Source organism: Podarcis filfolensis (assembly GCF_964270895.1).
Source record: "Podarcis filfolensis genome assembly, chromosome: 12".
Lineage (NCBI taxonomy): Eukaryota > Metazoa > Chordata > Lepidosauria > Squamata > Lacertidae > Podarcis > Podarcis filfolensis.
Window position 1 is genome coordinate 54,868,812 of NC_139614.1, and position 24,460 is coordinate 54,893,271.

Sequence of the window (24,460 nt, forward strand, 5' to 3'; positions counted from 1 at the left end):
CTTTCCCAGGAAAATCAGAGGCTATGTCAGGTTCCTACTGGAAGACCGGACAAATGCTAGAACGTTAGCAGTGGCAAGTTTTTATCGGTGTTTGCAAGAACAAATGAGCCCCATATTCTAAACAAAATGCTTGATTAACCTGGAGGTAGGCTGTATGAATTGTGTATTGATTTGTAATGATTTGTTGGGTCTCTGGACCGTAATAAAGATTGATTGATAATATAATAGAATATAACATAATATAATAAATGTGTTCATTTTTTAGATGTTTGGTTATACAGAATCATCCTGTATAAGGTAATGTAATGTAATGTAATGTAATGTAATGTAATAATATAATCTCACTGTATACAAGTTGTACAAGTGACAATAAAGCATTTCAATTTCAATCCTAGCTGTGCATCTTTAAAAAACACGCAAGAGGCCCTAAACTCAAGTATGGGAAAAGCCAACCACCCAATCCTATACAACCATGAAAATCAGAGGACCTCTGAGACCAAAACATGTTCCAAACTGCAGGGGGTTGGACTAGATGACCCCTGAGTCCCTCTCCTATAGTTCTATGATCCTATGAATAAAAACTGCAACCATAGCAGCTTCCTTTGCTTCCACAAACCCTTTCTATTTTGTCTTTATTTGCATTGCACCTTCGATACAAAACAACACCCGGAAATAATTCTTTTTTTAATGTTTATTTTTAAAAACAGAGTTGGACTGCGTTGTCATGAGATAAAAGGAATTTCTTTTTTAAAAATAAAAGCAACGGCATGGGAGGAAAGAGGGACGAGAACGAATAAATATACTTGCGGTGGGGGGGGGAATGCAGGACTTGGGGGTTGGGGTTTGGGGGGGTGAGACCTGGGAAAGGTGCTTAGCAGTGAAACTGTTCGGAGACTGTGAACAGAAGCAGGCCCTGAGGGGAGAAGAGAAAAGAAAAGCAGAGGCTCAAACAAGTCCCGCAGAGGAGCAACGCAAACTGGCCACCCAAGAGACGAGGGAGACGCAAACGTCCTTATTCGTACGTACGAGAAGCCGCGTTTTAGCCAAAAAGGGTCCGTTCCGGGGGCTTCTGCTCAGGGTTAACGTCCTGCTAAAATTGCAATCATTCCTTCCGGATGTGCGAGGGGGGGAAAAAACCCATTTGAGACATGTAGTGAGCTGGGTGTGGGGATTGGAATTTGGTTTCTGAGCCTTTAGAACACACATGCGCACGCTGCCGCCATGCTCCTGCAACCCCCCTCCTCCACGAGGACTAGAAACATCCCCAAGCAAAACCGTCAGATCCTCAGCGTCCGTCTCCGGGAAGTCTAGCGGTTCCAGCCTGTGGGAGACGGCGCCGGCCGTGTCCCTTGCGGGTTCCGCTCGTTTTTGTTCCGCAAAGGCCGATTCAGGAGCAAAGTGGTGCGCAATTGGGGAACGAGGTGCGGCTGCCCCGTGGCATTTGCAGAACCAAGGTGGCCTCGTTTCACGCCCACCGTCCAGCGGTCTTTGCGGCGGCTATGCCCCCCGCGCCGGGCAGAATCGGGAGGCACTGGAGGGGAAGGAGGCTGATGGGAGGAGTTTTTTTGTGTGGGGAGAAGGAGTGCAAGAGAGAGCCACAGCTGTCAACGTTCCCCTTTTCTTGCGAGGAATCCTATTCGGAAGAAAGGAATTTGCCTTTAAAAAAGGGAAACATTGACAGCTATGGAGAAAGCTGTTTCTCCTTCTTCCCTCACAGGGCCTTACGGGAGTGGCTCCCCGCCCAGGGAGGGCAGCAGCCTCTGGGCAGGGGGCTCGGCGCTGTGAGTCCTCAGGTGGTCCTTGAGGGACTCCTTGTAGCGGAAGCTCCTCCCACACTCGGCGCACTGGTAGGGCCTCTCCCCTGTGTGGATGCGCTGGTGCTTTAGCAGGTTCTGCTTGCGGATGAACCGTTTGCCGCAGACCGGGCACTGGAAAGGCCTCTCGCCCGTGTGAAGCCGCTGGTGGTTCTGCAGGTGCTCCTTGCGGCTGTAGCACTTGCCGCACTCCTCACACTTGTAGGGCCGCTCCCCGCGATGCGTCATCTGGTGCCGCACCAGACCCGAGTGGCAGTTGAAGCTCTTGCGGCACTCGGCGCACTCGTACGGCCGCTCCTGGCTGTGGTGGCTTCTCTGGTGAACCTTGAGGCTCTTCTTCACCCCAAACATCTTCCCGCACTCGCTGCAGCCGTGGGGGCGCTCGGCCGGCGGCTGTGGGGCAAAGAGGCCTTGCAACTCGCTCTCTAACTCAATGGATTTACCCGGTCGGCTCCTGGCGGGGCTCAGGGGCGGCGCGACTGGGCCGCCCGGGCCCACGTAGGATTCCATCGCCGCCGATGCCGCCACCGCCCCGGCAGATACGGGGGCTTCCCCGTGGAACACGGAATCCCTGGTCCGCGCCGGTTCTTCCGGGCACGAGCGCTGGGTCTCGGCTTTGACAGCCATTGCGTCGCCAGCTGGGAGGAAGAGAGAAGAAGAAGAAGAGTTTGGATTTGATATCCCGCTTTATCACTACCCTAAGGCGTTTCAAATGGGATGCAGATGGTGCTGTGGGTTAAACCACAGAGCCTAGGACTTGCCGATCAGAAGTTCAGTGGTTTGAATCCCCACGACGGGGTGAGCTCCCATTGCTCAGTCCCTGCTCCTGCCAACCTGGCAGTTCGAAAGCACGTCAAAGTGCAAGTAGATAAATAGGTACCACTCCAGCGGGAAGGTAAACGGTGTTTCCATTTGCTGCCCTGGTTCGCCTGTTAAAGCGGCTTAGTCATGCTGGCCACATGACCTGGAAGCTGTATGCCGGCTCCCTCGGCCAATAAAGCGAGATGAGCGCCGCAACCCCAGAGTCGGTCGCAACTGGACCTAATGGTCAGGGGTCCCTTTACCTTTAAGGAGTCTCAAAGCGGCTAACATTCTCCTTTCCCTTCCTCCCCCACAACAAACACTCTGTGGGGTGAGTGGGGCTGAGAGACTTCAAAGAAGTGTGACTAGCCCAAGGTCACCCAGCAGCTGCATGTGGAGGAGCGGAGACGCGAATCCGGTTCCCCAGATTATGAGTCTACCGCTCTTAACCACTACACTACACTGGAACTGCAGAGGGGAAATGGACCGCAGTTATTTATTTTTTTGATCATTTTTTATTATTACAGTATTCCTCGGTTTGAAGTAGCTTTGGGAAGAATATTTTCAGGTTGTGCTCCGCGGCAACCTGGAAGTAACAGAGCACGTTACTTCCGGGTTTCGCCGCTCGCGCATGTGCAGACGCTCAAAATGACATGCAGATGTGGGTTGCGTTCGCTTCAGGATGCGAACGGGGCTCCGGAGCAGATCCCGTTCACATCCAGAGGTACCACTGTATTTCAAAGCCCAAAAGAATGGGCCGCAGTTATTCATCCCAGCCACAGGGGGCGGCAAAGGAAGTCACTTCCACAGGGGGTTTATTCGGTAGAGAGACTGGGAGAGTTTAGCCGAAAGGGCACAGCTCAGGGGTCACCAATAGGGTGCCCGCGGGCACAATGGAACCCCTGAGATCTCCCCCCATGGCTTTCACAACACCTCCCATGTCTCCTTATCAAGAGGCAGTGAGGGCAGATACCCTTTTGTTTTTGAGAAGGATACAGAACAGAAGGAGGAAGTAGACAGAAGGGCACTCTTTCCCACTTCCTCCTCCTGCTCTATGGGCTTTTCAGGGCTCAGGTTTAATGCCGCTGGGTCCAACTTTTGCTCAGCTCCCTTGGAAGTGGTACCTTGGTTCTCAAACGCCTTGGTTCCCAAATGCCAAAAACCCGGAAGTGGTCTGGTTTTCAAACGTTTTTCGGAACGTTTCCAAACGTTTTTCGGAAGCCGAACGTCCAATACAGCTGTTGGCTATTGTTTCTGTGGCGCCTGCACCAATCAGAAGCTGCGCCTTGGTTTTCGAACATTTCAGAAGTCAAACGGACCTCCGGAGCAGATTAAGTTTGGCACTTTTGTTTTTGCTATTTATTTTGCGTTTTTGTTTTTGAGGCTTTTTCGGCTAATTTGTTTTCGTGACTGTGTGGAACCCAGTTCAGCTACTGATGGATTGATTGTGTGACGGCCGAAATGGATAAAAGCCCCCCCCATCCAAGCAATGACTATCATCAGTGCAGCTAATAAAAAATAAATTAATTAATTTTTATCATCTACGATGCTGCTTATTTATTTTATAGTACAGTACATTGGTTATTGCTTTCATTTTATGGATCAATGGTCTCGTTAGAGAGTAAAAGTCATTTTAGGGGTTGTTTTTAAAAGCCTGGAACAGATTAATCTATTTTGCATTACTTTCTATGGGAAAGTGCGCCTTGGTTTTGGAATGCTTTGGTTTTGGAACGGACTTCCGGAACGGATTAAGTTTGAGAAACAAGGTACCACTGTAAAACACTTAAGAGATTTAAGCAGAATAAAATAAATAGGCACACACACCATTTTTTTAAGCGGTCGGCCGATCTGGAAGAAGAGGGACTAGATAGACAGTTGGCTGATGACAGTTCTTGATGGAGCACTTTCTCAGAAACCCAAATGTACCCACATATCCAAACTGTTTGGAAGCCCAGCATTATCCTAGAATGCTTACAAAGCATCTAAAGGTTTCTAAGTGATGTACAGAGACAGTTCCTGCTTGAAGGTTCACAATCTCGTGGACACGACACAAAAGGAAAAAGGAATGGGGAGTGAAGAGGAAAGAGACTTAGAATCACACAGTGGAAAGGGTCAAGGGTCATCTAGCCCAACCCGCTACATGGGGCTCGAAAGCAAGCAATGAAGCAGCTGCTTCTTCCCTGGCTGATAGGATGGAGTCGTGATAAGTCTCCCCCTTGCCATGATTATGTTCCTGGGAGGCAGGGATTGCAGCTACTGTATTTTTCGCTCCATGGGGCGCACCGGACCATAGGGCGCACCTAGTTTTGGGAGGAGGAAAACAAGAAAAAATTATTCTGAATCCCAGAAGCCAGAACAGCAAGAGGGATCTGGCTTCTGGGATACCGTGTGGCTGTTCTGGCTTCTGGGGTAACCGCGCCAAGCCTCTTCAGGGCAGCAGGATGAAGGCTCCCACTACCCGAAGAGGCTGCGCACGGCTAAGGCAGAAGCCAGGACACTCGCGTCGCTGAAGGGGCGCTGCCCCTTTAGCGAAGCTGGAGAGGGAACAGAAAGGGACCCTTCTGTTCCTCCTCCCGCTTCGCAGCGACGCCCGAGGAGGAGGAACAGAAGGAGTCCCTTCTGTTCCTCCTCCGGCTTCCAGGACAGGCGCATCGCTCAAGGGGCGCTGTGCGAAGAGGGAGAAGGCTCAGCGCCCCTTCAGCGAAGCTGGAGAAGCTCCGGCTTCCAGGTCAGGCACGTCGCCGCGAAGCCAATGATCCTGCATTCGCTCCATAGGAGGCACACGCATTTCCCCTTCCTTTTTGGAGGGGGAAAAGTGCGTCCTATAGAGCGAAAAATACGGTATATGGGTGAATGTAGGAACTGAAGCAGACATCCCCATCCTACAGGCTGCTCACCTGTGCCGGGGGCCGTAAGGATGTCTCTCTCTGCCGACTCCCAGTGTTCCCTGACGCATGGCTCCTCCTCTTGCTTAATCCACGACAAGAAGTCATGGGCGGACATGAGGCCTTCAGCACCTTTGTGAAGAGAACCAAACCAAACAGTTCAGAAGAAGGCAGCCCTCGTGTCGGTCAGGCAAACAAGAACCTCAGCAATGGCCACACAAACCCTGGCGGAGCAGAGGTCAAAGCCTGTCCATCAAAAAGGTTGACCTGTTCTGGCCTTCCCCAACCAGGTGCCCAGCTTCAGCTGTTCTGACTACAACTCCCATTAGCCCACCCAGCACGACTGGGAGTTGCTGTCTAAAACATCTGGCACAGGTCGGCCTATTCTACTAAAAAGCGAGTCTCAAACAACAACAACAACAACAACAATTTATTATTTATACCCCACCCATCTGGCTGGGTTTCCCCAGCCACTCTGGGTGGCTTCCAACAGAATATTAAAATACAATAACCTATTAAACATTAAAAGCTTCCCTAAACAGGTCTGCCTTCAGGTGTCTTTTTTTTGTTTTTTGTATTTTGTATTTTTATTCTTTTTTTCTCTTTTATGTATTTTTCTATGTCTTCTTTTTTGTATCTTTTTCTTTCTATGTGACTTTTTCTATTTTGTAAACTTATGTTTTTGTAAAACCTTAATAAATATCTTTTAAAAAAAATTAAAAGACAGATGTCTTCTAAAAGTCTGGTAGTTGTTTTTCTCTTTGACATCTGGTGGGAGGGTGTTCCACAGGGCGGGTGCCACTAAAGACCAGGGTTCAAATCTCCACTCAGCAATAATAATAATAATAATAATAATAATAATAATTTATTTATACCCAGCCCATCTGGCTGGGTTTCCCCAGCCACTCTGGGCAGCTTCCAACAGAACACTAAAATACAATAACCTATTAAACATTAAAAGCTTCCCTAAACAGGGCTGCCTTTCAGATGTCTTCTAAAAGTCGGTTAGTGGTTTATCTTCCTGACATCTGGTGGGAGGGCATTCCACAGGGCAGGTGCCACCACCGAGAAGACCCTCTGCCTGGTTCCCTGTAACTTGGCTTCTCACAGGGAGGGAACCGCCAGAAGGCCCTCGGCGCTGGACCTCAGTGTCCGGGCAGAACGATGGGGGTGGAGACGCTCCTTCAGGTCTACTGGACCAAGGGCTTTTAGGGCTTTAAAGGTCAGCACCAACACTTTGAATAGCTCTTAGAAATGTACTGGGAGCCAATGTAGGTCTTTCAAGATGGGTGTTATATGGTCTCGGCGGCCGCTCCCAGTCACCAGTCTAGCTGCTGCATTCTGGATTTATTACAGTTTCTGGGTCACCTTCAAAGGTAGCCCCACGTAGAGCGCATGGCAGTAGTCCAAGCGGGAGATAACCGGAGCATGCACCACTCTGACAAGACAGTCTGAGGGCAGGGAGGGTCTCATCCTGCGTACTAGATGGAGCTGGTAGACAGCCGCCCTGGACACAGAATTAACTTGCGCCTCTATGAACAGCTGTGAGTCCAAAATGACTCCCAGGCTGCACACCTGGTCCTTCAGGGGCGCAGTTACCCCATTCAGGACCTGGGAGTCCTCCACATATTCTACTAAAAAGTGAGTCTCAAAAAACAAGATGACAATGGAAGTCCTACAGAGCAGGCGCTTCCCCCAACCTGGTCCCCGCCAGATGTTTTGAAGTACAACTCCCATCAGCACCCAAGCAGTTGGTGAGAGTGACCGTCCAAAACATCTGGAGGGCACCTGTTTGGTTCAAATGACAAGGAAGAAGTTTCTGACTAAACGTTAGGGTGAACTTTGGGAGGCTATGAGCTGTTCAGCCAGCGGCGGAACAGATTTCCTTGGAAGATGAATCATTGGAGGTTTCTCAACTGGGGTTGGGCGGCCATTTCTCAGGGATTCTTTAGCTGCAATTCCTCAGGACCACAACCTCTCTTTCCAGATGAACCTACCCGGACCCTGAGATCATCTTCTGAGGCCCTCCTTCGTGTGCCTCTTCCTCGAGAGTTTTGGAGGGTGGCAACACGAGAACAGGGCCTTTTCTGCAGTGGCTCCCTGTCTGTGGGATGCTCTCCCCAGGTTTGCCTGGTGCCTTCATTATACATCTTTAGGCGCTAGGCAAAAACGTACCTTTTTAACCAGGCCTTTGGTTGATCAAATTTACCTCCTATGCCCTTTTAAAATGTGGTTTTGGGGGGTTGTGGTTTTTAATTTTATTACGTATTTTGTGGTTTTATATCTTGATTTTAGTCTGTGAACCACCCGGAGACCCCCAGGTATAGAGCGGATATAGGTAAATTTAATAATAATAATATTTACCACTAATAATATTACTTACCAGTGCTTTACCAGTTGCACTGGCTCCCGGTGGAGTATCGGGTCAGGTTTAAGGTGCTGGTTTTGACCTTTAAAGCCCTTTGTGGCTTAGGGCCCTCGTATTTACGGGACCGCCTCTCCTGGTCTGCCCCGCAGAGGACCTTAATGTCCATGAATAACCATAGTTTAGAGGTCCCAGGCCCAAAGGAAGTCAGAATATCCTCCACCAGGGCCAGGGCCTTTTCAGTGATGGCTCCGACTTGGTGGAATGCTCTGTCCCATGAGACCAGGGCCCTTCAGGATTTAACCTCCTTCTGCAGGGCCTGTAAGACAGAGCTATTCTGCCTGGCTTTCAATTTGAACTTAGCCTGATCTCTTATTCCCCTTCCTTCCCTCCCGCTTCCCTTTTATGAAGTTCACCTGCTCTGTGATCCCACAGCTAATCTCCCCTGGTCTCCTCGCTGGCCCAAAGAGGACTAATTTAGCCAGCTAGCCCTGGTGATCATCTAATGTTTATGGGATGGACTTCCCCCCCTAAATTGATTTTTGAATTCTGAATTTATTGTCAGTCACGTTTTATACTGTATTTTAAGCTGGTTTTTATTGCATCGATTAAGTGTATTAAATGTGTTGTTAGCCGCCCTGAGCCCAGTTTTCTGAACCGGGAAGGGCGGGGTATAAATAAAAAAATATCATTATTTATTATAACAATTGCAGGGGGTTGGACTAGATGACCCTCGGTCCCCTTCCAGGCAAATCACCTGAACACGGATCTGTTGGCATCCCTCTTTCCTCTGTGAACTGGCCTCCCCCTGCAAAAGACTCCTCTTGCTTGATGCGGCTCAGGACGTCCGGCGTGCAAATCAAGGGTTCTGTAAAAAGGAGGGAAAGGACAGAGGAAGAAATTCTTTAACAGGCTTGCCGACCCAAGCGAGATCCCTCTCCACCTTCTCCAAATTTCAGGTGCAGAAAACCTAACCTAAAATTCCACATATGGTAAACATAAGGAGGTTTTTTTTAAGCAGAGGTTGCATGGCCATGTGCCAGAGATTCTTTAGTCGTGATTCCTGAACTCCATCGCAGCGGGTTGGGCTGGATGACCCCTGGAGGTCCCGTTTAACGCCATAATTCTATGGTTCTATAAGAAGGCAGTGGTTGCTCCCTTCTGAAGGGAGGGAAAAGGTGACCACTCTCGCCACTATATGAATAATAATAATAATAATAATAATAATAATAATAATAATAATATATTATTTATACCCCGCCCATCTGGCTGAGTCTCCCCAGCCACTCTGGGCGGCTCCCAATCAAGTGTTAAAAACAGTACAGCATTAAATATTAAAAACTTCCCTGAACAGGGCTGCCTTCAGATGTCTTTTAAAAATAGGATAGATGCTTATTTCCTTCACATCTGAAGGGAGGGCGTTCCACAGGGTGGGCGCCGCTACCGAGAAGGCCCTCTTGTCTGGTTCCCTGTAACCTCGCAATGAGGGAACCGCCAGAAGGCCCTCGGCGCTGGACCTCAGTGTCCGGGCTGAACGATGGGGGTGGAGACGCTCCTTCAGGTATACAGGACCGAGGCCGTTTAGGGCTTTCAAGGTCAGCACCAACACTTTGAATTGTGCTCGGAAACGTACTGGGAGCCAATGCAGATCTCTCAGAACCAGTGTTATGTGGTCCTGGTGGCCACTCCCAGTCACCAGTCTAGCTGCCGCATTCTGGATTAATTGCAGTTTCTGGGTCACCTTCAAATGTAGCCCCACGTAGAGCGCGTTGCAGTAGTCCAAGCGGGAGATAACTAGAGCATGCACCGCTCTGGCAAGGCAGTCCGCGGGCAGGAAGGGTCTCAGCCTGCGTACCAGATGGAGCTGGTAGCTGCCCTGGACACAGAATTGACCTGCGCCTCCATGGACAGCTGTGAGTCCAGAATGACTCCCAGGCTGCGCACCTGGTCCTTCAGGGGCACAGTTACCCCATTCAGGACCAGGGAGTCCCCCACACCCGCCCGTCCCGTCCCCCCAAAACATGAAGTGCTATTGTGCTATTGTGCCCGCAGCTGGGGACACCAGCAGAAGAGCAATTTTCCCTTTTCTTTTTGAAGAACCAACAAATTGCTCCTTCCGTGCTTGGATCTCAAAGCTGCTATTCTGACAATAGAGCTGGAAGGAGAGGGGGAAGATTTTTGATAATTGAGAGGTTATACAGCCCATTTGGACAGCATGGAGTGTTGCCCGTGTGCAAATATTATTTATGACTCTCGGTCGCTGGAGTTTTGAGTGGGGCTGTCGAGACGGAAGACCAGAAGAGAATTATGGGACCCATTATTCTGATCTATGCAGCTAATCAATATGAAATCCGTTTCTAATTGGTTTGGAAATTCCTGACGGGTATATAGTCGTACCTCGGAAGCTGAACTCCTTGCAAGTTGAACATTTTGGCTCCCGAACGCTGCAAACCCAGAAAGGAGTGTTCCGGTTTGTGAACTTTCTTTGGAACCCAAACGTCCGACACGGGTTCCGCGGCTTCCGATTGGCTGCAGGAGCTTCCTGCGGCCAATCGGAAGCCATGCCTTGGTTTCCGAACGATTTGGAAGTCGAACGGACTTCCGGAACGGATTCCATTCGGCTTCCAAAGAGGTAGAACTGTACTAAGAGAAAGGCAGTCAGTATGCAGGACTATTTTAAACCATTTCAAAAGCTGGTAGCTAAGTAAAGACGCAAAAAGAATTAGGCCCCATCTGCGCTGTACTTTGAAGTTCTGGCTTTCTGCAAAAAATCCCGGGAACTGTAGTTTGTCAATGGTGCTTCAAGTTGTTAAGAGACCCCTGATTCCCTCACGGAGCTACAATTCCCAGAGTTCCCCGGGGGAGGGGGGAGAAAGAGAGAGCCTACATTTTAAACTAATCTGGGAATTGTAGCTCTGTAAGGAGAGTGGGACGCGGGTGGCGCTGTGGTCTAAACCACAGACTAGGACTTGCCAATCAGAAGGTCAGCGGTTCGAATCCCCGTGACGGGGTGAGCTCCCATTGCTCGGTCCCTGCTCCTGCCAACCTAGCAGTTCGAAAGCATGTCAAAGTGCAAGTAGATAAATAGGTACCACTCCGGCGGGAAGGTAAACGGCGTTTCCGCGCGCTGCTCTGGTTCGCCAGAAGCGGCTTAGTCATGCTGGCTACCCAGAAGCTGTACGCCGGCTCCCTCGGCCAATAAAGTGAGATGAGTGCCGCAACCCCAGAGTTGGTCACGACTGGACCTAACAGTCAGGGGTCCCTTTACCTTTTCCCCCTCCTTGCACACCCAATTTCTTCCAAATTGCTTTCCTCACCTGTGCAAGGATCCGTAGATATCTCCCTCTCCTTTGTGCTCTGCTGTTCTGGAATACATGGCTCTGCGCCGCGTTCAATCCTGGGATGAGCCTCCGGTTTGGAAATGTTAACATCTGCTCCTGGAGAAATAGGGACAATGCTTCTCTAAAACATATGTTTTTTTCGTTGTCCTATATTGAAAGACTTTTGGCAGAAGGTAACCGAAACCGTCAACAGAACTGTAAGGAACAACCTCACATTTACAGTGCAAAACACCCTCCTGAATTATATACCCAGCACATGGAACCTTACAAAAGGACGATACGAGTGGACTCTCCTGACCACGGCAAAAAGACGGATACTGATGAATTGGAAAAATAAAAATGTGGCTCCCTTCTACGATTGGATTGGAGACTTATACAAACTCGCAACATATGAACAACTTGCATATAAACACAGACTTGCCATTGGCAAATTCAATGATATTTGGAATCCATTCTTACAAATACTGTAATAGGTTGAGATCTGGTGAAATACTGTAACAACCTTGTAAAATATACAGTTTGGGGTTTTCTTTTTCCTTCTGCATGGGTTCTGTTTCTCCTTGCATCTCACCATTTTTGGTACACATATGTTTGAACTTTCAATAAAGATGTTACCAAAAAATGTCCCCCCGAAACCAAAAATATCTCCTCCTGGAGAAGGCATGGAGAAGAGAAGATAAAGACTTTGAAGGAGAAAGATGATTTTTAGCTAGATCTCTTCCCCCTCCCCAGCGAACACAAGTCATCCTTCATCGCTCCATGATTTCTCCTTACAGATCCCGAACAATCCCACAACCTCGAGCTTTCCAGATGTTACGAAAAAAGGTTGCAGCACTGGGACTTTTTAGTTTAGAGGAAAGGTAAGGGGTGACATGATAGAACAGCGTTTCCCAAACTTGGTCTCCAGCTGGTTTTGGACTACAACTCCCATCATCTCCAGCTAGTAAGACCGGTGGTCAGGGATGATGGGAACTGTAGTCCGAAAACAGCTGGAGACCCAAGTTTGGGAAACAATGTGTTGGAAGTTCATAATGTTAGGTTGGAGAAAAGATCTCCCTCTCTGTATGCCACAACAGCTGCGAGAATATTGCTAGCGAAGAACTGGAAGAAACAAGATTTACCAGCTATCGAAGAATGGCAGATGAAGATGATGGACTATATGGAACTTGCCGAACTGACCGGGAGACTCCGAGACCAGAGAGAAGAGACGGTGGAAGAAGTTTGGAAGAAGTTTAAGGAATATTTGAAAAAAATATGTTAATATTTAGATCTTAGAATAGCTTTGGAAGTGGATTTAGGCTGTAGGGTTAGAAGTAGAAGATAGTGTATTTTAAAATAGTATTATTTGCAAGTGATAAAATGTGAAGATTTTTATGGTTAAAGTAAGTGTGATTAAAAAAAACATGGTTAGAAATTATGATATATGTGAACTGCTAAAGATGAAGTAAAATGAAAATCAGATGGGGGGACTTGGGGAAGCCCACCTAACAATGTTTAGAAAAAATAAGGACAAGACAAGAATCTGTTTCTATTGTTTGTTTTCCTGTTTGTGCTGTTTATTTGTGTTATAAAATGAATAAAAAAATTGGGGGGGGGGGAGATGCTTGGCTAGAACCTGGCTAAAATTGAAATTAGCGTCCAGAACGGTGGCTAAATGCTGTGTTCTTCGAAGTCTGCTTTCTGAATCTTGCTTCTCCCCACAAACCCAACAGGCAAGTCTCAATCCGTTCAGGAAATCTCACAGGTCGTATGGCAGGATAACGAATACCGACCTCCCTCATGGGGTTGTCGCGAGGACTATGCACGTGAAAAGCTTCGAACCCTCTAAATACAACTCAAGGGGGACGGCTGTTTCCATACCTAGGCTGAGCAAAGACTCGTAGTTCTCCTTCACGAGATTGTTGTACAGGTCCTTCTGCCACTCGGCCAAGTTCTTCCACTCTTCGGCGGAGAAATACACGGCAATGTCGACAAACGTCACCGGCATCTGCAAATTATTGTAATTATTATTACAGAGACAATGAAGTGTTGCGGTTAGAGTGCTAGGACCTGCGGGAGACCCGGGTTCAAATCCTGACTCAGCCACAGGAACATAAGGAGGGCCTGTTGGATACAGCCAGAAGGGGGCCAGCGATCGACCGCGATCTACCAAAACCTTGCAGGGATCGACCAGTAGATTGTGATTGGCGTGTTGAGTCCTCGGTGTCCGGAGCGGGGCCTGCGATCGGCTCCGCAGAGGAGCGCGGAACGGGCGCCGGGTGGGTGGAGGCGAACAAGGCTCCAGCAGCCAGCGCGCCGCGAACGTGATGGTGGACCATGTTTTTCCCGCTGTTAAAAAGTTGGCGAGTTTTTGTTTGAAATCTCGTCTGCCAAAAATTAAAACCACACGTAAGTGTGTTGGCTTTCTTATCGCTTTTTTTTTTTTTAATGATGAAAAATTGATGAAGATGTGGGCATTTGTTTAAAATTTTCTTGACTAGGCCAGGAATATTACTTACACCTGAGGTGTACATATAGCTGAATGAGGATAAAATTTGGTGGAAACCATTTTTTTTAAAGAAATCGTGGCTTACGAGCAATAGTGGCTTTCTCACAAGCACACATCTTTTTTAAGAGTGGAATAAGAAGACGGAGAAGTTTTAATTATCATTATAATTTAATTATAAATAATAGTCAGAGTTGTCTACTTAAAAATAGATTTTTAAATACACGATTGAACTATTAAAAGTTGTATAATACATTTTAAAATGAATAATGTCTTTATTGTAAAATGTATTTAAAATTATAATACATTATAAAAAAATTATGTTATATACTTACTTATTTATAAGATTTCAGTTATCCCCAGGGTAAAAAAAAGGGGGGGGCACATTATCTACCTGGCCTGGGCCTCTGCCTGGCTCTGCAAGGCCCTGTCAGTACCACACTCAAAGCAACCGAACCCTGCAGCTCAACCATCCCAATTTAAGCAGGACATCTTGGAATTGCAGAAGCCGTCTCGGCTTCCGATGGGATCCCAGAATGTCCCTTTCGTTTTTACTCCAGTGCTCTGGCACGAGTCGGCTGGCTCAAACGAGCGGCCCGATTTGCTGTAAAATTAATGAATGTTAGAATGATGTTGGATAGAAATTAAGTGGTTTCCAGCTGTAATGCTTTAAGAATATGGAAAAAGGGTATAAATAGGTAAAAACATAATTAAAATGATGTTGGATTGGAAATAAGTGGTATTAGCAACAAAGTTAATAAGAATATGCAAAAATGAATTGATAATGGATGAAAATACTGAGTTATAAAATGTTAAGTTATAGAGATAAGATAAATGAAAGAGGGTAAGGATTTGCTGATTTGATTATTTAAACGGGAATACAAGAAGGGGAGGTGTGAGGAAGTCAAAGAAACAAGCAAATGAGTTTTAAGTTATGAAAAATAATTGTTTTTAATTTTTTTATTTTTTCTGTGTGTTTATTCTTATCTTTTTGTTTCCTTTATTATGTGTTTTTGTATACTTGTTTTTGTAAAATTTTAATAAATATTTCTTAAAAACAAACGAACAAACGAGCGGCCCGATTTGGATTCCCCAGACTTTGGAGGGTTCGGTGAGCACCTCTGCTTGCGGCAGTATTCTCTCACATTGATTCTTCTGGTTTACTCCCCAACAGCTGGGCCATTGCGGTAATCTTCCCAATATTCAAAAAAGGGACTACATCGGATCCAGCCAGCTACAGACCTATCAGCCTCTTGCCTAGTTAGTAAATTATATGCAAAACACCTCCACAATAAATTGATCAATTGGATTGATGTTGAGGCTCTCCTTGCAGAAGTGCAAGCAGGATTCAGGCAAGAAAGATCTACTATAGACCATTGCTTCGTCCTAGCCCACCTCATAGATAAGTACGGCCAAGCAATCTTCTGGTGTGCTTCATGCTGCTTGCACAGATTTGAAAGCTGCTTTTGATTCAATCTCACGAGTAAGACTATGGGCCAAATTAAGCACCTCAAGCATAAGACAAAATATTATTATATCTGATTAACTGCCTTTAACTGTGCTGAAAGTGCGTTGCTCTACAAATGGCCAACTTACAGGATCTTTCCCAGCCATAAAGGGAGTCAAGAAAGGATGCATTTTAGCCCCGGCACTCTTTAACCTATACACAAACGACATGGTCCAGTGCTTAACATCTTCAGAATGCCACACTCCTAAACTGGCCTCATGGGACGCGGGTGGTGCTGTGGATTAAACCACAGAGCGTAGGGCTTGCCGATCAGAAGGTTGGTGGTTTGAATCCCCGCGACGGGGTGAGCTCCCATTGCTCGGTCCCTGCTCCTGCCAACCTAGCAGTTCGAAAGCACGTCAAAGTGCAAGTAGATAAATAAGTACCGCTCCGGTGGGAAGGTAAACGGCGTTTCTGTGCACTGCTCTGGTTCGCCAGAAGCGGCTTAGTCATGCTGGCCACATGACCCGGAAGCTGTACACCAGCCAATAAAGCGAGAAGAGCGCCGCAACCCCAGAGTCGGCCACGACTGGACCTAATGGTCAGGGGTCCCTTTACCTTTACCTTTAAACTGGCCTCAAAACCAATCTCTGTACTATTATATGCAGATGATGCCGTCCTCTTATCCCAAACAAAAATAGGCCTAAAAAGATTGATAAGAGAATTCTCAGTGTATTGCCAGAGAGAACACCTGGTCGTATTTTTCGCTCCATAGGACGCACCGGCCCATAGGACGCATCAAGTTTTTTTGGGGGGAAATAAAGGAAAAAAATTTTATTTCCCCCCCAGGCGCTTGTGGTGCTGGCAGCAGGGAGAAGCGCTCTTCTCCCCGCAGCCCGCCTTCAGACCAGGTCCGGGGACAGCGGGAAGACGCGCTGCGCCTCCCCACTGTCCCCGGAGCTTGCGGGGCTGGCGGCGGGGTCTCCCCGCCGTCAGCCTCCAAACCACTTCGGGACACAGCGGGATGGCGGTGTTCCGCCTCCCTCTGTCCCCCAACCTTGTGGGGCTGGCGCTGGGGCTCTCCCCTCTCACTCTCCAGGCTTCAGCGAAAGCCTGCATTCGCCCCATAGGACGCACACACATTTCCCCTTCATTTCTGGAGGGGAAAAAGTGCGTCCTATAGGGCGAAAAATATGGTATCATAAATTATCAGAAAACCAAAGTTATGGTTTTCTCAAGAAAATATAGGCCCCCAGTTGGTGTATGGATAATCAGCCAATCGAACAGGTCAGAGCTTTCAAATATTTGGGCCTTATCTTCCAGTCCACAGGGTCACGGGGAGCACACGAAAAATGCGCAAAAGAAAAAGCACCCCAAAGTGCCAAGACTTTGACCCGCTTTTTCCATACAAAGGGTGGCAAACATATACCTTGGGGATTTCTCCCTTAGCCCCCGGGGGGAGCCTCAGGACCCAGAAGTTGCGGTTCTTCAGCAGGTTCTCCACGTTCTCCAGCCTCCTCTGAAGCAGCCCGTACTCCTGGATGAGGGTCCCCAGCACGGCCCACTTGCTCTCCAGCTGGTTCCCAAACTCCATGGCCGTCTTCTCGCAGTCCAGCAACTTCTTCTCGGCTGTCCCAGACCTGCCCTCCAGGCTGAGCAGGCGGGTGGCCAGCAGGTCTATCTTCCTCTCCATGGCCTGGACCGTGGCCACCACGCTCCACAGGGACGCCTCCGCCGTGTGCAGCTGGGCTTCCCGCATGTGGCTCAGCTCGGGGACCAGGGGGGGCTGGAGGGGCATCAGATGCTGAGCCTCCACGTTCCATTCCTGGATCTGGAGAGAAGAGGAAGAAGAGTTTGTGTTAAGTTGTGGGCGAACATATCAGACGACACAGCGATTCTTCCAAAGCAGCTCTTTATTTGTAAGCTGGAACAGAACTGAACTGAAGGGTTCACCCAGCCTGCTTATATAGAGCTCCAGAACAATATACCGTATTTTTCGCTCTATAAGACGCACCGGACCACAAGACGCACCTAGTTTTTGGAGGAGGAAAACAAGAAAAAAAATATTCTGAATCTCAGAAGCCAGAACAACAAGAGGGATCGCTGTGCAGTGAAAGCAGCAATCCCTCTTGCTGTTCTGGCTTCTGGGATAGCTGCGCAGCCTGCATTCTCTCCATAAGACACACACGCATTTCCCCTTACTTTTTAGGAGAGAAAAAGTGAGTCTTATAAAGCAAAAAATACGGTAACTGTTGCCATTTTCTAAAACTATCCAATCACTGAACGTCACTTTCGATCCTTCATTTGCATACAAACTATCCAATCACTTAACGTCACTTTCGATCCTTCATTTGCATAACTATCTACAGTATCCCCCTGCTGGCCCAGGGTGAGAACTTCAGTACATAACAGTTTGGATTTGATATTCTGCTTTATCACTCCCCTTCAGGAGTCTCAAAGTGGTTAACATTCTCCTTTCCCTTCCTCCCCCACAACAAACACTCTGTGAGGTGAGTGGGGCTGAGAGTCTTCAGAGAAGTGTGACTGGCCCAAGGTCACCCAGCAGCTGCATGTGGAGGAGCGGAGACGCGAACCCGGTTCCCCAGATTACGAGACTACCGCTCTTAACCACTACACCACACTGGCTCTCTGAGAAGACCCAAGCGGTCAGCAAAGCCGGCGAGCGCCTCCCCACCAGACAAACCCATCTCTTACTGCTTCCGTTTTATTACTTTGGAGCATTTGCACCCCACTCTTCACCCAAAAGGGACGCGGGTGGTGCTGTGGGTTAAACCACAGAGCCTAGGGCTTGCTGATCAGAAGGTCGGCAGTTCAAATCCCCACAATGGCGTGAGCTCCCGTTGTTTGGTCCCTGCTCCTGCCAACCTAGCAGTTTGAAAGTATGCCAGTGCAAGTAGATAAATAGGTACCACTCCAGCAGGAAGGTAAACAGCGTTTCCGTGCGCTGCTCTGGTTCGCCAGAAGCGGCTTAGTCATGCTGGCCACATGACCCGGAAGCTGTACACCGGCTCCCTCGGCCAGTTAAAGCAAGATGAGTGCCACAACCCCAGAGTTGTCCGCAACTGGACCTAACGGTCAGGGGTCCCTTTACCTTTACCTTCGCCCAAAAAAGGCTCCCAGAGCAGCTGGCATGCAATCCATTAAAAAAAAATGACAGTCTCTGGCCGAAGGCTTGCAATATTCAAAAAACACGACACACAAGGAGTGAGGGACAAATGAGGGAAGAGGAAAATGAAGCTCAAGACCCAGCACCCATTTTCTAAACAGGTGCTCCTGTAATGTCTAAATTTGCGGAGGGAGACTCACCAAGTCAGTACAGAATCTGGTACTTGCACACAGCGTTCTCAGAACCCCAAGTTTCATTTCACCAGACAAAAAATAAAGTTTCTAGACCTCATTGTTACAAGGTAGGATTGTAAGTGTGTGGCAGATTAGGGGGAAGGGTCATAGCTCACTGGTATGGTATATGATTTGCATATTGAAGGTTTCAGGTTTATTCCAGATGAAGCAATGGTCGAACTCTGTATAAGGGTTCAAATTAGGTTTACCTAATGCTTGGTAAACCTTTGTAAGGTGCAGGAATAGGATGGGGTATCAAAAACTGTTTGACCTTCGCAAAATCCAAAGCTGGAGAAAAAAATTACAAGGTAAGATGTCTTGGCTCCCATGATGGAAGAAAGCTGGGATATAAATGCAAGAAAACAAATTGATAAGTCTGTGTGCATCTTGTGTTTGATTTGCGTAAATTATACTGCTTGCAGAATTCATCTTTCTATTAGTCACTTGGGTGGAGAATTGCAGTATTCTTAGCACCACATACACAAAACAGAATTAACCTACGTCACTGAAACATTCCAAACATTATCACAACCAGATAGGGCTGAAAATATTAATTGGTTTAATTTGTAGAGGATTTTTCATCAATCGCTTAGAGCTAATACGAATTGCTGGGGCTGTAACTTATTTATTTATTTATTTTTTAATTTCAGGGCATTTTTATTTACTTACTCACATTTAAAGGATTGATAGTGATGCCGGTCTGAAGCAAGTTTAAGTTGGTTTGGACCAGGCAGAAGCAAACTCCGGCCCTCCAGATGTCTGGGACTACAATTCCCATCATCCCTGACCACTGGTCCTGTTAGCTAGGGATGATGGGAATTGTAGTCCCAAACATCTGGAGGGCCGGAGTTTGCCTATGCCTGGTTTAGACTTCAAGGCTGTAGTGAGTTATTTGGGAGTAAATATCACTGAACTCAGTGCAGCAGGGCTTACTTCTGATCATCCTTCAATCTTCTTGCCACACTTGCCATTCTCTCTTGCCATGCCAGAGTGGTACGCCACTTTTAGACTGATGTTTCGAACATTGGATTATTATTAATATTATTATTATTATTCACCTGCCCTTCACTCTCAAGGTCCCAGAGCAGGTTGCAATATTAAACATGATAGTAAAAGCACTTTAAAATAACTTACAATCACAAAAACACAGTGAGTCCTAAAAATATACCCTTCAGGTATATTTACCACGGTAAAAAGTTCAATATTCACAGGAAACTCTGGTGGGGAAGGAGTTCTGCAACTTAGGGGAAAGTGTTTCAGCCTTGGGGCCAAAAGCATCAATGCATCTTAAATTAAGACTTACACAACAGAAAATAACACTCAGAATTTATTGGACTCCTTTACGTTTATATAAAAAAGGACTAGCGAAAAATGGCTTTTTTGCTGGAGATGCAAGGAAAATGCCTCTTTGAAACGTATGTTTTTACAGTGTTCTATATTTACTAAGTTTTTTTTATATAAATATTTATTCGAGTTTTCAATTTTATACAGACAAAAAAGAAAAAGAAAAAAATATTAAAAACAAATCAATTTCAATATCAATTTTCAATAACATGTTTCTTTGACTTCCTCATACCTCCCCTTCTTGTTTTCTAGTTCAAATTGTTAATCCAGCAAATCCTAATCTCTTAACATTCCTTTTAACTAACACCTTATTTTCCAATCAACTTTTTAAATTTTATAACTTAAACAATATTTATCCCAGTTCTTTTTATCATAACAGCTAGAGACCACATGAGTTCAATCCAGCATCTCTATATTTACTAAGTTTTGGGAGAAGCTCTAGGCTATATAAACATGACCGTATGGAAAAAGTGAACATTTTCAGAGGAGAATATGATTTTGAATTATATAGCTATTTTATGGAAGCCGACAACGGAAATGGATTCTAGGCTAAGAGACTGATACCGATGGACTGGAAGAATGCAGGTGCGACTCCTTTTAATCAATGGATTGACAACGCGACAACACCTGCAGCTTATGAATGGATTGCTTATAGACGCACTTTGTTTTTGACAAATATATTGATGTTTGGAACGAGTTTATACAGAATGTAGCAGGTTTATTAATAGCCGTATGTGTATTAAGATACTAATATCACTTAGTATGGAAATGTAACTGATTATACTAATTGCATTACACTGCACCTTTCTTTTCCGCACTTATTGAACTCTTTCTTTCATCACTTTCTTTCTTTATAAATGAAATTCATCCAATTAAATGTCAATATAAAAAACAGGGGCTGCCCTAGAGAAGGCAATCGTCTCCGGGCTGCCAGCCTAAGCCTCTGGTGGCAGAGAGTCCCCTCTGCCAATCTTGGCAGCCAAGAGGGTCTATAGCATCTGGGGGTCTAATAATAATAATAATAATAATAATTCATTATTTTAAAGTCATTTAGGGCTTTGAACACCAAGTTGAGCACCCTGAGCTGGGTCTGTATTTGCTGAAATATGACATATTTTAGGGTGCTTTTCTGTAACGAGGGCTTTGCCCTGAAAGATGGCTGAGAAAACCCTCTGTCGGCCAGTCACCCTCCAGATGTTTTGCATAGGCAAACTCCGGCCCTCCAGATGTTTTGGGACTACAATTCCCATCATCCCTGACCACTGGTCCTGCAAGCTAGGGATGATGGGAATTGTAGTTCCAAAACATCTGGAGGGCCGGAGTTTGCCTACGCCTGCTCCAGATGTCGTTGGACTACAACTCCCAGCAGCCCTAGCCTGAAAAAACGGGCGCCACCTTCTCCCTGCCACAGACACCAAGAAGCAAAAAAACCATTTTAATGGTTGGCCAGACCGACACCATAATTTTCATTTACGTTCCACGCCTTCCAAGAACCTTGGGAACTGTAGTTGGCTCCCCGACAGAGCTGCAATTCCATGCACCCTTTTAAAAAAACTGCAGTTCCCAGGATAATACAGGGGGGAACCAAATGTTTCAAATGCGGCAGCTAGACTGGTGACTGGGAGCGGCTGCCGAGACCATATAACACCGGTCTTGAAAGATCTACACTGGCTCCCAGTACGTTTCCGAGCACGATTCAAAGTATTGGTGCTGACCTTGAAAGCCCTAAATGGCCTCAGCCCAGTATATCTGAAGGAGAGTCTCCACCCTCATTGTTCTGCCCGGACACTGAGGTCCAGCTCCGAGGGCCTTCTGGCAGTTCCCTCACTGCAAGAAGTGAGGTTACAGGGAACCAGGCAGAGGGCCTTCTTGGTGGTGGCACCCACCCTGTGGAACACCCTCCCATCAGATGTCAAGGAAATAAACCACTACTGTATCTGACTTTTAGAAGACATCTGAAGGCAGCCCTGTTTAGGGAAGTTTCTAATGTTTGATGTTTTATTGTGTTTTTATTATTCTGTCGGGAGCCTCCCAGAGTGGCTGGGGAAACCCAGCAAGATGAGTGGGGTACAAATAAATTACTATTACAGTGGTACCTCGGGTTACATACGCTTCAGGTTACAGACTCCGCTAACCCAGAAATAGTGCTTCAGGTTAAGTACTTTGCTTCAGGATGAGAACAGAAATCGTGCTCCGGCAGCAGCAGCAGGAGACCCCATTAGCTAAAGTGGTGCTTCAGGTTAAGAACCGTTTCAGGTTAAGTACAGACCTCCAGAATGAATTAAGTACTTAACCCGAGTTACCACTGTAGTATTTTATTATTATTACTATTAATGTGCATTAAATTCCTGGTGCGGATGTGACCCAAAGGTCCACCTGGGGGGCTGTTTGTGGGTTAATGTTAGAGTAGAAGAATTTGGGGATTTGGTTAAGCTAAAGGCATTTTTGTTGTGTGTATGTATTTGTATGCAACACTCAAATTAGCACTCTGGAGACTGCTCTTGCACTAAGTCATTTTCCCAAACTTGGGTCTCCAGCTGTTTTGGGACTACAATGCCCATCATTCCTGACCACTAATCCTGCTAGCTAGGGACGATGGGAGTTGTAGTCCAGCTACAGCTGGAGACCCAATTTTGGGCAACACTTTCCTGGCAACTGATTATTTAAAAATGATATTTTAAAGGATGCTTAACTGTGTTCCCCACACCCCTTTCTCTTACTTTAAAGGTATTTTTTAAATCACGGAGGACTACCATTTTTTGAGACTACAATTCCCATCATCCTTGACCGCTGGTTCTGCTAGCTTTGGATGATGGGAGTTGTAGTCAAAGGCAAGAGGTCGGGGTCCCTTGCCAGGCGTGAATGCAGGAGGGGAATCAAGCCGTTCCTACCAAGTTTACCCAAGTTGCTAGAGAGAGCTGAGCGGCAGTGCGGTGTAGTGGTTAGAGCGGCTGAGTAGGACTTGGGTTCAAGTCTCCGCTGGGTCGTGAAGCGACCTTGGGCCAATCACTGCCTCTCCGCCAAAACCTACCTCACAGGGTTGTTGTGGGGGGGGGGGGTAAACGAAGACTGGGGGAGAACCACCTCAAACTCCTTGGATATGAATGCAACAAATTAATAGCAATAATTAATAAATAACTGTGCAACCCGAGTGCTGTGTCACTGCAAGGAAGGGGTCAGCTATTCATTACGGGGAGAAAAAATAATCTCATTACTGGTGGTGGGGGAGAGATCACTCCCTACCCCCCTTTTCTCAAAAGCAAACTGAGCATCTTCTCAGAGGTCCCCCAAAGTTGCAGAAATAGGCTGGTGCAAAAATAGCATGGCTGCATCCGAGAGGATGGGCGAGCCTCTGGGGGTGTGTGGTCGCCCCTCCAAAATGCAGACTCTTCTCCCCCCCAGATATCTGTGCCCCCCCAAAAAACCATGAGAAGCCAGGGGGGGGCCCTGAAGGAGTTGGGCCCCTCCAGGAAAAACGAAACAGGCAGCACAGGAACCCAACTCCTAGGTCCGGTAAAATATTTGAAGGGTCCAGGCCCCCCTTTGCAAAGTTGAATTGGCATGGCCGTTCAAATGGGGGGGGGTGATCGATGATGTGGGGCAGAGCTTACCTGGCCCCCCCATATTGTTATTCAAGTTGGATCCCCTGGGAAGGGAGGGCTGCCCCACACCTCCAGGTTTTGCAATGGGACCTTTCCCCTCACATTATCCCCCCCCACAAGCACACCTCCTTCCAGCCCCATTCATACCATCCCTGCCCCCCCTCTGGGAACCCCCTCCCCCAATCCAGATCAGCCCCTCTTTCCTCCCCCCCCCCACGCATTCTCCTCTCCCAAGGAAAATCAAAGAGATCCTCTCCTCTCCCGCCCCCCCCCACAAGAGATCTCCTAATCGATCTCCTCCCCCAGGACATTCCCCCCCCCCTTTTAACACTCCCAGCAAAACTACTGGGAAGGGAGGCCGTCTTTCCCATCCCACCCCACCGACCCCCCCCCCATCCCAGGCAGCAAAGAGGCCTAACACCCCCCCATGCATCCACAGCGGGGGGGGGGTCCCCAACCATCTCCGGACTCCGAATCAACTTCTCGATCCGGATCATGCCCCCCCTCCCCTCCATCTTCGCCCGCCCCCCCCCTTCTCCCGGCTCACCTGGGCAGGGGCCCATTCGGCCATGGCCCTGGGCTGCTGGGGGGGCTCTGGGCGGGAGAAGGGCCGGATCGGGGCTCCAGGGCCGGGCCGGGCCGGGCTGGGGGGGTCCCGGGATGGGGGCAGCCCGAGGATCGGAGGATCGGAGGAGGAGGCGGGCGCGCGGCTGGGCTGCTCACATCCGAGGGAAACATACAAGGCGCAATTGTAGCGATTTGGTTTGGGGGGGGGGCGAGGAAAAAAGCAACACTCGCAACGGGGGCCTGGCCGGGAAGCGCGCCCCCTGCAGGGCCGAGGCGGAGCCGCCACCGATCGCCCGCTTTTTTCTCTCCCGCACCGCCCCACGATCTATCCTTCCTACGTAAAAAGGGCTCGGGATTGGCAACAAAAAGGAGAAAGCCGCCGCGGACACGCGTCGCGCCTCGTTCACACGTTACGCTCGCCCCGCGCCGCGCGGGAAAGACGCCGCCTT

At 47.8% G+C, this 24,460-nt stretch overlaps 1 protein-coding gene across 1 annotated transcript; it reads right to left on the bottom strand.

Moving 5' to 3' along the window:
* Window positions 1-677: 677 nt before the first annotated feature.
* On the bottom strand, window positions 678-24,285 carry LOC310746087 (zinc finger protein 398-like). The gene is made up of 7 exons (XM_083579798.1): window positions 23,992-24,285; window positions 16,568-16,969; window positions 13,067-13,193; window positions 11,183-11,302; window positions 8,623-8,733; window positions 5,513-5,632; window positions 678-2,452 (listed from the first exon to the last, which is right to left on the bottom strand). Exons 1-7 carry the CDS (start codon window positions 24,013-24,015, stop codon window positions 1,722-1,724), a joined length of 1,635 nt encoding a protein of 544 aa, XP_083435924.1. The 5' UTR covers window positions 24,016-24,285; the 3' UTR covers window positions 678-1,721.
* Between the last annotated feature and the right edge of the window lie 175 nt (window positions 24,286-24,460).